The sequence below is a fragment of the Salmo salar genome, chromosome 05 (genome assembly GCF_965601325.2).
Source record: "Salmo salar chromosome 05, fSalSal1, whole genome shotgun sequence".
NCBI classification, from domain to species: Eukaryota; Metazoa; Chordata; class Actinopteri; order Salmoniformes; family Salmonidae; genus Salmo; species Salmo salar.
Window position 1 is genome coordinate 29,891,440 of NC_138295.1, and position 15,073 is coordinate 29,906,512.

Below are 15,073 nucleotides of genomic sequence, written 5' to 3' on the forward strand. Positions count from 1 at the left end.
GTCTTTATTTTTACTGTTTTCTACATTGTATACTAATACTGAAGACATCAAAACTATGGAATAACACATATGGAATCATGTAGTAACCAAAAAAGTTTGCCTTGCCTTGATTTGCACACTCTTGGCATTCTCTCAACCAGTTTCACCTGGAATGCTTTTCCAACAGTCTTGAAGGAGTTCACACATATGCTGAGCACTTTCTGGCTGCTTTTCCTTCACTCTGCGGTCCAACTCATCCCAAACCATCTCAATTGGGTTGAGGTTGGGTGATTGTGGAGGCCAGGTCATCTGATGCAGCACTCCATGACTCTCCTTCTTGGTCAAATAGCCCGTACACAGCCTGGATGTGTGTTGGGTCATTGTCCTGTTAGTTAAGTGTGCCTTGAATTCTAAATAAATCACTGACATTGTCTCCGGCAAAGCACCCCCACACCATAACACCTCCTCCTCCATGCTTCACGATGGTAACCACACATGGAGAGATCATCTGTTCACCTATTTGGACTGCACATTCTGAGGCTGGTAACTCTAATAAATGTATCCTCTGTAGCAGAGGTAACTCTGGGTCTTCCTTTCCTGTGTCGGTCTTTATGAGAGTCAGTTTCATCATAGCAATTGATGGTTTTTGCGACTGCGCTTGAAGAGTGTCTTAAAGTAATGATGGACTGTAGTTTCTCTTTGCTTATTTGAGCTGTTCTTACCATAATATGGACTTGGTATTTTACCAAATAGGGCTGTCTTCTGTATACCAACCCTACCTTGTCACAAAACAACTGATTGGCTCAAACTCGTTAAGAAGTAAATACATTCCACAAGTTAACTTTTAGCAAGGCATACCTGTTAATTGCATTCCAGGTGTCTACCTCATGTAGCTGGTTGAGAATATGCCAAGAGTATGCAAAGCTGTCATCAAGGCAAAGGGTGGCTATTTGAAGAATCTCAAATATAAAATATATTTTGATTTGTTTTATACTTTTTTTGGTTACCTCATGATTCCATATATGTTATTTCATAGTTTTGATGTCTTCACTATTATTCTACAATGTAGAAAATAGTAAAAAAAATTCTAATAAGAATTTGGAATGAGTAGGATTGTCCAAACTTTTGACTGGCACTGTGTACTGTATGCTGAACCATACAAATGTGTATTACATCATGTCACGCTGTCATCTATTTTGTGTAATGCTTTTGACCCCTTCCGGAGTTTACAATTATTCAGAAGTACAGGCCATATGTTTGCAATCACAAAAAGCCATTGCTACAAATTACACCTATTAGTATTTAATAAAATGTAATGACTGGGAATTGTAACGTTAATTCCCCTTTAATAAAGGAAGTAAATGTTTAACTCTTTTCCTCCCCTTTTCTCTCCCTCAGCTGGAGGATGACATTGTAGCTCGTCCCAATTACTTCACCACGATGAAGAACTTTGCCCTGCAGCAGCCTTCCGAGGAGTGGATGATCTTGGAGTTCTCCCAGCTGGGCTTCATCGGTAAGCCTCAGCCTGTGCCAAAAGAGCTAGCCTAGCGCTACTGTTGTTAGTGTGAGTTAAAGAGCAACGACTCAGGGTGTTTTCACATTTGGTCCCTTTCAGACAATTTTTTTGGTTTGCTTAATTTTTGTGCAGTGTGAACACTTCAAAGGAACTCAGACCCCTCAAAAGAGCCCCCGAAGTGAACCGAGCTGAGACCATCTCGAGAGGTGGTCTGAGGGCAGTTTGCTTGAATTCCGTGGTCCGGTTCCCTTTTTTAGGACCATATGAATGCAAAGCTCACCAAGTTCGCTTGTTATTATTATTATCCATCACATAGGTGCCACAAAGAGAGAAGATGATAATATGCAGGTTTGGCAGAAAAAAGGTGTCCTGTTTTTGTGCGTCAAGGACGCACAGAAATTCCTAAATTAGGTTTTAGTTTAGATGATTTGTTTGAGTATGTGATCTATAGGCTAAGATAGCTACATACCCTGTTTATTGATTGTGGGGTTTAAAAAGTGTGAGAAGACAAGAACTTCGGTGAGAATCGCAACATAGATTACAAAATATTTTCTAGTTCTTAAAGGGGCAGTACAGTAGCATACTTTGGGTGTACAATTTTCAATTACATCATTATTTATTCTGCAGTTATTCTATTGCAATTTATTATTTTACCAATAAAATGCACATGTTAATAGTATCTTCTGAATACAATTATTATGTCTCATATTTTAACTAAATGCAATCTATTAGCTTCCAAAATGTAAGTAGGTACAGTACCAGTCAAAAGTTAGGACACACCTACTCATTCAAGGGTTTTTCTTTATTTTTACTGCTTTCTACATTGTACAATAATAGTGAAGACATCAAAACTATGAAATAACACATATGAAATCATGTAGTAACCAAAAAACTGTTAAACAAATCAAAATATACTGCTCAAAAAAATAAAGGGAACACTTAAACAACACATCCTAGATCTGAATGAAAGAAATAATCTTATTAAATACTTTTTTCTTTACATAGTTGAATATGCTGACAACAAAATCACACAAAAAAAATCCAATTTATCAACCCATGGAGGTCTGGATTTGGAGTCACACTCAAAATTAAAGTGGAAAACCACACTACAGGCTGATCCAACTTTGATGTAATGTCCTTAAAACAAGTCAAAATTAGGCTCAGTAGTGTGTGTGGCCTCCACGTGCCTGTATGACCTCCCTACAACGCCTGGGCATGCTCCTGATGAGGTGGCGGATGGTCTCCTGAGGGATCTCCTCCCAGACCTGGACTAAAGCATCCGCCAACTCCTGGACAGTCTGTGGTGCAACGTGGCATTGGTGGATGGAGCGAGACATGATGTCCCAGATGTGCTCAATTGGATTCAGGTCTGGGGAACGGGCGGGCCAGTCCATGGCATCAATGCCTTCCTCTTGCAGGAACTGCTGACACACTCCAGCCACATGAGGTCTAGCATTGTCTTGCATTAGGAGGAACCCAGGGCCAACCGCACCAGCATATGGTCTCACAAGGGGTCTGAGGATCTCATCTCGGTACCTAATGGCAGTCAGGCTACCTCTGGCGAGCACATGGAGGGCTGTGCGGCCCCCCAAAGAAATGCCACCCTACACCATGACTGACCCACCGCCAAACCGGTCATGCTGGAGGATGTTGCAGGCAGCAGAACGTTCTCCACGGCATCTCCAGACTCTGTCACGTCTGTCACATGCTCAGTGTGAACCTTTCATCTGTGAAGAGCACAGGGCGCCAGTGGCGAATTTGCCAATCTTGGTGTTCTCTGGCAAATGCCAAACGTCCTGCACGGTGTTGGGCTGTAAGCACAACCCCCACCTGTGGACGTCGGTCCCTCATACCACCCTTATGGAGTCTGTTTCTGACCATTTGAGCAGACACATGCACATTTGTGGCCTGCTGGAGGTCATTTTGCAGGGCTCTGGCAGTGCTTCTCCTGCTCCTCCGTGCACAAAGGCGGAGGTAGCGGTCCTGCTGCTGGGTTGTTGCCCTCCTACGGCCTCCTCCACGTCTCCTGATGTACTGGCCTGTCTCCTGGTAGCGCCTCCATGCTCTGGACACTATGCTGACAGACACAGCAAACCTTCTTGCCACAGCTCGCATTGATGTGCCATCCTGGATGAGCTGCACTACCTGAGCCACTTGTGTGGGTTGTAGACTCCGTCTCATGCTACCACTAGAGTGAAAGCACCGCTAGCATTCAAAAGTGACCAAAACATCAGCCAGGAAGCATAGGAACTGAGAAGTGGTCTGTGGTCCCCACCTGCAGAACCACTCCTTTATTGGGGGTGTATTGCTAATTGCCTATAATTTCCACCTGTTGTCTAATCCATTTGCACAACAGCATGTGAAATGTATTGTCAATCAGTGTTGCTTCCTAAGTGGACAGTTTGATTTCACAGAAGTGTGATTGACTTGGAGTTACATTGTGTTGTTTAAGTGTTCCCTTTATTTTTTTGAACAGTGTATATTTTATATTTGAGATTCTTGAAGTAACTACCTTTTGCCTTGATGACAGCTTTGCACACTCTTGGCATTCCCTCATCCAGCTTCATCTGGAATGCTTTTCCAACAGTCTTGAAGGAGTTCCCACATATGCTGAGCACTTATTGGCTGCTTTTCCTTCACTCTGTGGTCCAACTCATCCCAAACCATCTGAATTGGGTTGAGGTTGGGTAATTGTGGAGGCCAGGTCATCTGATGCAACACTCCATCACTCTCCTTGTGAGAGCCAGTTTCATCATAGCAATTGATGGTTTTTGTGACTGCACTCGAAGAAACTTTCAAAGTTCTTGAAATTTGACTGACCTTCATGTCTTAAAGTAATGATGGACTGTTGTTTCTCTTTGGTTATTTGAGATGTTTTTGGCATAATATGGACTTGGTCTTTTACCAAATAGGGCTATCTTCTGTATACCAACCCTGCCTTGTCACAACACAACTGATCGGCTCAAACGCACTAAGAAGTAAAGAAATTCGACAAATTAACTTTTATCAAGGCACACCTGTTAATTGAAATACATTCCAGGTGACTACCCCATGAAGCTGGTTGAGAAAATGCTAAGTGTGTGCAAAGCTTTAAACGAGTAGATGTGTCCAAACGTTTGACTGGTACTGTATATCTAGCTGTCCAATAACACATTCTGATTGAATGGCTTGTCCTGCACTTGGAAAAAGATTTTGGTTTCTTTCTAAACATAGCAATGTAAATGCAAAGAGGACTTGGTTCACAAAATAGTTGAAGTGAACTGGCAAAAGAGTTGAGTCCTCATTCAAAGGCAAGGTCACTATGAATACAAAGAGAACTGAGTTCTTTTGACTTTTTACCGCATAGTACACTTTATAGAGGACTGAGATCGGTTCTTTGAAAGAGGACTATATATGAAAACACCCTCAGTGTCACCAAAGCAGTGTTACTACAGCCTAAAGAGCTAGCCCTACCACGTTACTGTTGAGTGCCTGTGTGTGCTAAAGAGCTACGTCTTCGATTGCAAAAATCCGGTAAATTTCCGGATAGGTTTTCCAGAACTCCTGGTTGATTTCTTGCTTATTCCCTCCTGATTCTAGGCATCTTCCAACCGGGTTTTTTGGAAAACCAGGGAATTTGGGGAAAGTTACCGTATTTTTGCAATCCTAGCTATGTCATCAATAGACTAGAGCCTCAAGAGCTAGTCCTAGCACCCTATTGTTGAGTGTGTGCTAAAAGGCCAATGTCACCAACTACGGCCAGAAGAACTAGCCAGGTGCTCTAATACTGAACGTTAAACATTTCTGAGTTAAGATTCTCACCAAGGCAGCCCCAAAAAAGGGACTTACTATGAACCCACAAGTAGGACACTGATACTTGATCACTGGGCTCGAAAGCCACTTGATTATTCATACGAATAATGCTGACAAATGGCAAAGGTAAGCTATTTTAGTCAGAAGGTTATAATCACATCTACAGCTTGGCAGGAAAGTTGTTTCTAAGCTCCCTCCAACTTCTCAGAACTACATTTCAAAGTACCCACTTTGAATTAAAGCCAGCAAAGTAAATTAACGCTTTAACCTGCATTTGATCTCTGCTCTAATTATACTGCAGAGAGTAATCAATTACTTATATCTTCCGGAATCTTTCAGTGTGGGGTAGCTGGCATGTGAAAATACAGTGCTCTGTTGACTGGAGCTGAAGGAAATTGAATTGATTTTAGAGGCAAGGCCACAGTCTCGGTTAGTGAGAGCAGTTCCAACTTCCAATTAAAGTGAACTGAAGGGGAACATATTTTAAATGCAGCCAAAACTTTTCAGTGGTTGTGTTATCTTTGGTGAGAAAATGGGGAACACATGTGGTGTGTTTTCGGGGCTCGTGCGGAGCTAGTTGTTTCCGACCCAAAGTAAAGAGGTTTTGACAGCCAACACAGGGCCAGGTCCCAAGGTAAACGGAACCAAAGAATCCCCTAGCCGCTGTTCCGCAGGGTTTGACACGTGCCGGACACAGACAGACCCCATGGGGTCTATCATGTAGACAAGCTTTCTAAGTACACCCACTAACTCAGTATCAGAGTCAATTGTGTCTTTTGATGAAAACGAATAGTGATATACATTATCCTTACCCCTCAGCACTCATCTATGACTGAAATAAAAACATGGTGCAGATTGATTTGAAATGATGAGCGGAAAATACCCAAATTAACCCTTCTCTGATGGTCTGTTTTTGTCATGGGACTCCTAATAGTCTAATAGTCTGGCTGAATTCCACTTTATGACTGTGGACTTTGACATTTCAAACATTTCCATTCAGAGCTTAAGAGGGGTATGGTGTCTTGTGACTCTCTGCTGATCAGTAAAAAACAAATGACCGAATCCACTGAAAAGCCCCCAAGAGGCCACCACCGTGTGCTTTTGTTTTGTTCTCTGATAAATGTGAAAGACGAGTATTGCAGTGGTGTGTATTCATGGATGCCAAGGGAAGCCAGGCTTCCTCAAAAAATGTACCAAGAAAAAAACATGCAAAATACTTTATCTTTCGTCTCTGTGTTTCATAAATGTCCTTCAATTCGCAAGAGGCCGATGTGGGGTGCTAGGTGATGTTTTGTTCCCTCGGATGCTTTCTCCAGGAGACTCCGGGATGCTGGCCTTCTAGGCAGAGTTGCAAAGAAAAAGCCATATCTCAGACTGGCCAATAAAAAGAAAAGATTAAGATGGGCAAAAGAACACAGACACTAGACAGAGGAACTCTGCCTAGAAGGCCAGCATCCCGGAGTCGCCTCTTCACTGTTGACGTTGAGACTGGTGTTTTGCGGGTACTATTTAATGAAGCTGCCAGTTGAGGACTTGTGAGATGTCTGTTTCTGAAACTAGACACTCTAATGTACTTGTCCTCTTGCTCAATTGTGCACCAGACATTACCGGAAACAACGTCGCCTATGGGCACAAACCCACCGTCACTGGACCAGAGCGGACAGGCAAAAAGTGCTCTTCACTGACGTGTCACGGTTTTGTCTCACCAGGGGTGATGGTCGGATTTGCGTTTATCGTCGAAGGAATGAGCGTTACACCGAGGCCTGTACTCTGGAGCGGGATCAATTTGGAGGTGGAGGGTCCGTCATGGTCTGGGGCGGTGTGTCACAGCATCATTGGACTGAGCTTGTTGTCATTGCAGGCAATCTCAACGCTGTGCGTTACAGGGAAGACATCCTCCTCCCTCATGTGGTACCATTCCTGCAGGCTCATCCTGACATGACTATGCCACCAGCCATACTGCTCGTTCTGTGCGTGATTTCCTGCAAGACAGGAATGTCAGTGTTCTGCCATGGCCAGCGAAGAGCCCAGATCTCAATGCCATTTAGCATGTCTGGGATCTGTTGGATCGGAGGGTGAGGGCTAGGGCCATTCCTCCCAGAAATGTCCGGGAACGTGCAGGTGCCTTGGTGGAAGAGTGGGGTAACATCTCACAGCAAGAACTGCCAAATCTGGTGCAGTCCATGAGGAGGAGATGCACTGCAGTACTTAATGCAGCTGGTGGCAACACCAGATACTGACTGTTACTTTTGATTTTGACCCCACCTTGTTCAGTTACACATTATTCCATTTCTGTTAGTCACATGTCTGTGGAACGTCTCAGTTGAATCTTATGTTCATACAAGTATTTACACATGTTAAGTTTGCTGAAAATAAACGCAGATGGTAGTGAGAGGACGTTTCTTTTTTTGCTGAGTTTATAATATGTTATATTGTCTATGAGAGAACCACCCTAAGTGTTTCACCAAATAGGGGACTATTCAAAGTTTTCCACTCTGACATAGTCCCTCTCTCCTCCATGATTCACAAGACTTATTTCTCTCCCTTTCACTCTCTGACACACACACACATGGAGAATCCCCCTCACACGGTCAGTCGAATTGCTCCCCCTAATGGTTAAGGGTAGATTAGGAGAGGGCAAGCTGATCTGAGATCTGTGCCCACAGGCAACTTCTACCTATTGGGGAATAGTTTATTGGAAGCCAATTGACTAATAAAATGATAGATGTCTATGGAATATGTTGCTACTGGACTAAACGTTGTCTCCGAGGCCTATCTTCAATGGGGGGGTGTTACAAATGCACGGAGGCTTGTTGTGCAATTAAACTGAATGTCTTTACTTCAGGTCAACATGTTAACAACTCGTACAAACGTCACTCATCCAATCCTCACACCTCTGTACACGCACAACGTGCCTGATACATTCTTAAAGCAACAGTATTCAATTCTCAACTGAGCTACAACACCATATTACTGAACACAACGGGGGGTTAACAAAGCTCAGATTGCTATTCACATTCAATTGAGTAGAAATTGTAGACTGACATTGCCTGGCGAAAGCGTGTCAAATAAGCTTCTGACGGATGCCATATCCGTTGCTGTTACTTGCTGTGCTTAGCTAAGCGTGTAAAGTCTGCCTGTCAGTTTAGTCTGTAGATTCGTAACCGGGCTTCCCGTGGAGGAAATTGAGGTGAGGCGTCTCTTTCTCTTTTCCCCCTCTTTCTGTCATTCTCTCGCTCTCCTTCCCATCTCTCTCTCCCTGTCTCCCCTGCATCGCTCTCTCTCTCATTATCTCCTATTTCTTTCTCTCCCCCTCTCTTTCTCTCTCTCTATCCCCCTCTCCACTCACATTTAATTGGAGCGCGTGGTCCTCACGGGTAGCCCGGGACAGCGGGCCCAGTTCGACAACCGTGACTGAATGCCGCTCTGAGGCACACTCGCCCAGAGTTTTGATTAGCCGACAGGCTCGCTTCTCCCGACCGTCGCAACGAACAGCTCGCTGAATCATGGCCGCCGGGCTGTCAACACCATTGGTCACGGAAAAGACACCAACCTCAGTTCTCCATTCCTCTTTTTCTGTCTGAGAATATGAGAGAGGGAGTAGGGAAGGGAATAGACTGATTTGAAATCTCATGTCAAGATTTAGGCTTACCGAGTTCAAGGTTGTCACCTTTAAGAGATTTTAAACATAAGAGGTAGTTAAAAGGAGGAATAGCTAGAGGGTTGAGTAATGATACTCTTACCTTTTTGCTTCTTATTCCCTAAAGATGGAGAAATTAATTTCGACAAGAAGGTTTGCCTGGTTTGTGCTCATGTGTCCAATCTCCTATACTCATCATGCGTCATTACCCAGTCATAGAGCGACACAGCCTCTGTTTTAGGCTTAGTGCAGTCAGTGTTTGACTGCCTCAAAACACAATTACATAAGATAATTAGCCGTCACTGTGACGATAATGATCCAAGACACACCATAACAATATTCCCCTCACAGGATAAGCCATGCAGCGCTAAATACATCATTCCGGCTAGGCGACAGGAGGATTTGTGAGCAGTAATCTGATGGGTTGTGCTCCAATGGGGCTCTCTCAGGTGTTTTTAGGAGCCCTAGCTAGTGGTTAGCGACTGCTCCCCTCTCTCCCCTCTGCTCTCATTAGCATTCCGCAGCTAACCAGCGTGACAGGGCTAGCAGCCGGCTCAATCGGGGAGAATCAGGTGGCAGCCATCTGCGTGTATGGCTGTGCATGCGAGTGCAAGGAAAGAGTGGATTGTTAGAGAGAGAGAGAGGTGTTGATTCATGGATACAGTCACATTAGACCTCGGATTTAAGCCAACATTGTAGAAAATGGAAAGATGACAGATAGTTAAATGGCTCTCCATAAAATACAGATGGAAATGGAATGTTATGCTGAGCATTGTCTTATAAGACCGCATTCAAAGGCTGTTTTGTATAACTCAGCATTGAAGTTATGGTGTGTGGCTGCCTATAGAGGTTATCCCCAGGTGTGTGGCTGCCTATAGAGGTTATCCCCAGGTGTGTGGCTGCCTATAGAGGTTATCCCCAGGTGTGTGGCTGCCTATAGAGGTTATCCCCAGGTGTGTGGCTGCCTATAGAGGTTATCCCCAGGTGTGTGGCTGCCTATAGAGGTTATCCCCAGGTGTGTGCCTGCCTATAGAGGTTATCCCCAGGTGTGTGGCTGCCTATAGAGGTTATCCCCAAGTGTGTGGCTGCCTATAGAGGTTATCCCCAGGTGTGTGGCTGCTGTTGAGGTTATCCCCAGGTGTGTGGCTGCCTATAGAGGTTATCCCCAGGTGTGTGGCTGCCTATAGAGGTTATCCCCAGGTGTGTGGCTGCTGTTGAGGTTATCCCCAGGTGTGTGGCTGCCTATAGAGGTTATCCCCAAGTGTGTGGCTGCCTATAGAGGCTATCCCCAGGTGTGTGGCTGCCTATAGAGGTTATCCCCAAGTGTGTGGCTGCCTATAGAGGTTATCCCCAGGTGTGTGGCTGCCTATAGAGGTTATCCCCAGGTGTGTGGCTGCCTATAGAGGTTATCCCCAGGTGTGTGGCTGCCTATAGAGGTTATCCCCAGGTGTGTGGCTGCCTATAGAGGTTATCCCCAGGTGTGTGGCTGCCTATAGAGGTTATCCCCAGGTGTGTGGCTGCCTATAGAGGTTATCCCCAGGTGTGTGGCTGCCTATAGAGGTTATCCCCAGGTGTGTGGCTGCCTATAGAGGTTATCCCCAGGTGTGTGGCTGCTGTTGAGGTTATCCCCAGGTGTGTGGCTGCCTATAGAGATTATCCCCAAGTGTGTGGCTGCCTATAGAGGTTATCCCCAGGTGTGTGGCTGCTGTTGAGGTTATCCCCAGGTGTGTCGCTGCCTATAGAGGTTATCCCCCAGGTGTGTGGCTGCCTATAGAGGTTATCCCCAGGTGTGTGGCTGCTGTTGAGGTTATCCCCAGGTGTGTGGCTGCCTATAGAGGTTATCCCCAAGTGTGTGGCTGCCTATAGAGGTTATCCCCAGGTGTGTGGCTGCTGTTGAGGTTATCCCCAGGTGTGTGGCTGCCTATAGAGGTTATCCCCCAGGTGTGTGGCTGCCTATAGAGGTTATCCCCAGGTGTGTGGCTGCTGTTGAGGTTATCCCCAGGTGTGTGGCTGCCTATAGAGGTTATCCCCAGGTGTGTGGCTGCCTATAGAGGTTATCCCCAGGTGTGTGGCTGCTGTTGAGGTTATCCCCAGGTGTGTGGCTGCCTATATAGATTATCCCCAAGTGTGTGGCTGCCTATAGAGGTTATCCCCAGGTGTGTGGCTGCTGTTGAGGTTATCCCCAGGTGTGTGGCTGCCTATAGAGGTTATCCCCAGGTGTGTGGCTGCTGTTGAGGTTATCCCCAGGTGTGTGGCTGCCTATAGAGGTTATCCCCAAGTGTGTGGCTGCCTATAGAGGTTATCCCCAAGTGTGTGGCTGCCTATAGAGGTTATCCCCAGGTGTGTGGCTGCCTATAGAGGTTATCCCCAAGTGTGTGGCTGCCTATAGAGGTTATCCCCAGGTGTGTGGCTGCCTATAGAGGTTATCCCCAGGTGTGTGGCTGCCTATAGAGGTTATCCCCAGGTGTGTGGCTGCCTATAGAGGTTATCCCCAGGTGTGTGGGGGTGTGTACGTGTTGACCTTTTAATGCCTTCGTCACTTAGCTTATATTATTCCCCTAGATAACATAGGTCAGTGTGATGAAATTCTTCAATTGGTAAGCTGCCCTGTTCTGAGAACAGACAGTAGACTCAGTCTAAGTGAGTCACTGGGTCATACTGGGTTCAGTGAGCCTACTGATTCTGTGAGTCAGTGACTCACTGAGACTGACTCTACTGCTTGATGTAGTGACTGACTCAGGTCACACACCTGCCTGATGAAAGCAGAATTCCACATCAGAGACAGCACACAATCACAGAACCCTCGCTATTATGCACATACCCACAAACACACACACATGCGGGCACACTTTCATTCTGTAATCCTTCTATATCTCATTCACTCACTCTCACCCCCTTCCACTAACTCACACACATGCACACACACACCTTCTTTCCAGCATCTCACCTCCCCTCTCTCTCAATCAATCAACCAACCAATCAAATGTATTTATAAATGTAACGGCTGTCTGAGGAAGAAGTGGACCAAAATGCGGCGGAGTTAGGGTTCGTCATATTTAATTAAACGAACACTGTGCAATTTACAAAACAACAAAACTGACAGCCAACACAGTCCTGTCAGGTGCAACCACAATGACAAGAACAATTACCCACGAAACACAAAGGAAACGTAGGCAACTTATGTGTGACTCCCAATCAACCACAACCCTCTACAGCTGTGCCTGATTGGAAGTCACACGGCCAAAATCAATGAAACAATAAAAAACACACACTCCCTTCTGCCACGTCCTGACCCAACTACACCCTCTACTGGTCAGGATGTGACAGTACCCCCCCGTCAAGGTGCAGACCCCGGGATGCAGACGGGCCACTCGGGCTGGGCCGGAGGACTGGAGGGCCCCTCGGGCTGGGCCGGAGGACAGGAAGGCCCCTCGGGCTGGGCCGGAGGACAGGAGGGCCTCTCGGGCTGGGCCGGAGGACAGGAGGGCCCCTCGGGCTGGGCCGGAGGACAGGAGGGCCCTTCGGGCTGGGCCGGAGGACAGGAGGGGCAGTCTGGCCACTCTGGCAGCTCCGGGCAGTCTGGCCACTCTGGCAGTTCCGGGCAGTCTGGCCACTCTGGCAGTTCCGGGCAGTCTGGCCACTCTGGCAGCTCCGGGCAGTCTGGCAGCTCCGGGCAGTCTGGCCACTCTGGCAGCTCCGGGCAGTCTGGCCACTCTGGCAGCTCCGGGCAGTCTGGCCACTCTGGCAGTTCCGGGCAGTCTGGCCACTCTGGCAGTTCCGGGCAGTCTGGCCACTCTGGCAGTTCCGGGCAGTCTGGCCACTCTGGCAGTTCCGGGCAGTCTGGCCACTCTGGCAGTTCCGGGCAGTCTGGCCACTCTGGCAGCTCCGGCTCAGGATTCACCAGGCTGGGGAGACATAACGGAGGCCTGGCTCTGGGCGCAGGCCGAGGACTCACCAGTCTGGGAAGACCCGCTGGAGGCCTGGTTTGAGGAGGTGGCACAGGAGGGACCAGGGTGGAGAGACCCACTGGAGGACTGGTCCATGGAGGAGACACGGGCTTGACCAGGATAGGGAGACCCACTGGAGGACTGGTCCATGGAGGAGGCACGGGCTTGACCAGGATAGGGAGACCCACTGGAGGACTGGTCCGTGGAGGAGACACGGGCTTGACCAGGATAGGGAGACCCACTGGAGGACTGGTCCGTGGAGGAGACATGGGCTTGACCAGGATAGGGAGACCCACTGGAGGACTGGTCCGTGGAGGAGGCACGGGCTTGACCAGGATGGGAAGACATGCAGGAGGCCTGGTTCTGGGCGTAGGCACAGGACGTGCAGGGCTGGGAAGACATGCAGGAGGCCTGTTTCTGGGCGCAGGCACAGTCTTTACCAGACAACAAGCACGCACCTCAGGACGAGTATGGAGAGCTGCCTCAGGTGACGTCATTCCCACGACACGCTCATTAGGGCGAATGCCGTACTTTATGCACCATACTAGCAGCTCTCTCATCTCTCTCTCTCCTAATTTCCCCATTAACCCTGTCACAGTCTCTGCCTCATATCCCTCGCTCACCTCCAATGTCATCCCGACTGGCTCTGGTTCCGACCTCAGCTCCACCGACTGTCCCGTGTGCCCCCCCAATTTTTTTTTATTGGGGCTGCCTCTCGCGCTCGTTGCGCTCTCTCTCCTCGTAATAGCGCCTCTCCGCTCTCGCCGCTTCAATCTCCCACTGCGGGAGGCGATAATCCCCAGCCTGAGTCCATGGTCCCTCTCCATCCAGGATCTGTTCCCAAGTCCATTGGTCCATCACGCTGTACTCCTGCTGCTCCTTCCTCTTCCGACGCTTGGTCCTGGTTTGGTGGGTAATTCTGTAACGGCTGTCTGAGGAAGAAGTGGACCAAAATGCGCCGGAGTTAGGGTTCGTCATATTTAATTAAACGAACACTGTGCAATTTACAAAACAACAAAACTGACAGCCAACACAGTCCTGTCAGGTGCAACCACAATGACAAGAACAATTACCCACGAAACACAAAGGAAACGTAGGCAACTTATGTGTGACTCCCAATCAACCACAACCCTCTACAGCTGTGCCTGATTGGAAGTCACACGGCCAAAATCAATGAAACAATAAAAAACACACACTCCCTTCTGCCACGTCCTGACCCAACTACACCCTCTACTGGTCAGGACGTGACAATAAAGCCCTTTTTACATCAGCCGATGTCACAAAGTGCTGTACAGAAACCTAGCCTAAAACCCCAAACAGCAAGCAATGCAGATGAGGAAACACGGTGGCTAGGAAAAACTCCCTAGAAAGTCCAGAACCTAGGAAGAAACCTAGAGAGGAACCAGGCTCTGAGGGGTGGCCAGTCCTCTTCTGGCTGTGCCGGGTGGAGATTATAACAGTACATAGCCAAGATGTTCAAACATTCATAGATGACCAGCAGGGTCAAATAATAATAATCACAGTGGTTTTAGAGGGTGCAACAGATCAGCACCTCAGGAGTAAATGTCAGTTGGCTTTTCATAGCTGATCATTCAGAGTTAGAGACAGCAGGTGCAGTAGAGAGAGAGAGGGTCGAAAACAGCAGGTCCGTGACAAGGTAGCACGTCCGGTGAACAGGTCAGGGTTCCATAGCCGCAGGCAGAACAGTTGAAACTGGAGCAGCAGCACGACCAGTTGGACTGTTGACAGCAAGGAGTCATCAGGCCAGGTAGTCCTGAGGCATGGTCCTAGGGCTCAGGTCCTCCGAGAGAAGAGATAGAGAATTAGAGGAAGCATACTTAAATTCACACAGGACACCGGATAAGACAGGAGAAATACTACAGATATAACAGACTGACCCTAGCCCCCCGACACATAAACTATTGCAGCATAATTACTGGAGGCTGAGACAGGAGGGGTTGGGAGACACTGTGTCCCTGTCCGACTATACTACCGGACAGGGCCAACCAGGCAGGATATAACCTCACCCACTTTACCAAAGCACAGCCCCCACACCACTAGAGGGATATCTTCAACCACCAACTCAACCACCATCTCACTACCCTGAGACAAGGCCGAGTATAGCCCACGAAGATCTCCCACACGGCACGAACCCGAGGGGGGCGCCAACCCGGATAGGAAGTTCACGTCAGAGACGCA

At 47.5% G+C, this 15,073-nt stretch overlaps 1 protein-coding gene across 1 annotated transcript in view; it reads left to right on the forward strand.

Annotated features, from left to right (window-relative positions):
• Nucleotides 1–15,073, forward strand: part of LOC106604568 (alpha-1,3-mannosyl-glycoprotein 4-beta-N-acetylglucosaminyltransferase B) — a 171,130-nt gene that overhangs the window by 132,818 nt on the left and 23,239 nt on the right. Inside the window, exon 8 of the mRNA XM_045718039.2 lies at nucleotides 1,378–1,492. Within this exon, the coding sequence (XP_045573995.1) occupies nucleotides 1,378–1,492 (115 nt within the window). The remainder of the gene's footprint in view (nucleotides 1–1,377; nucleotides 1,493–15,073) is intronic.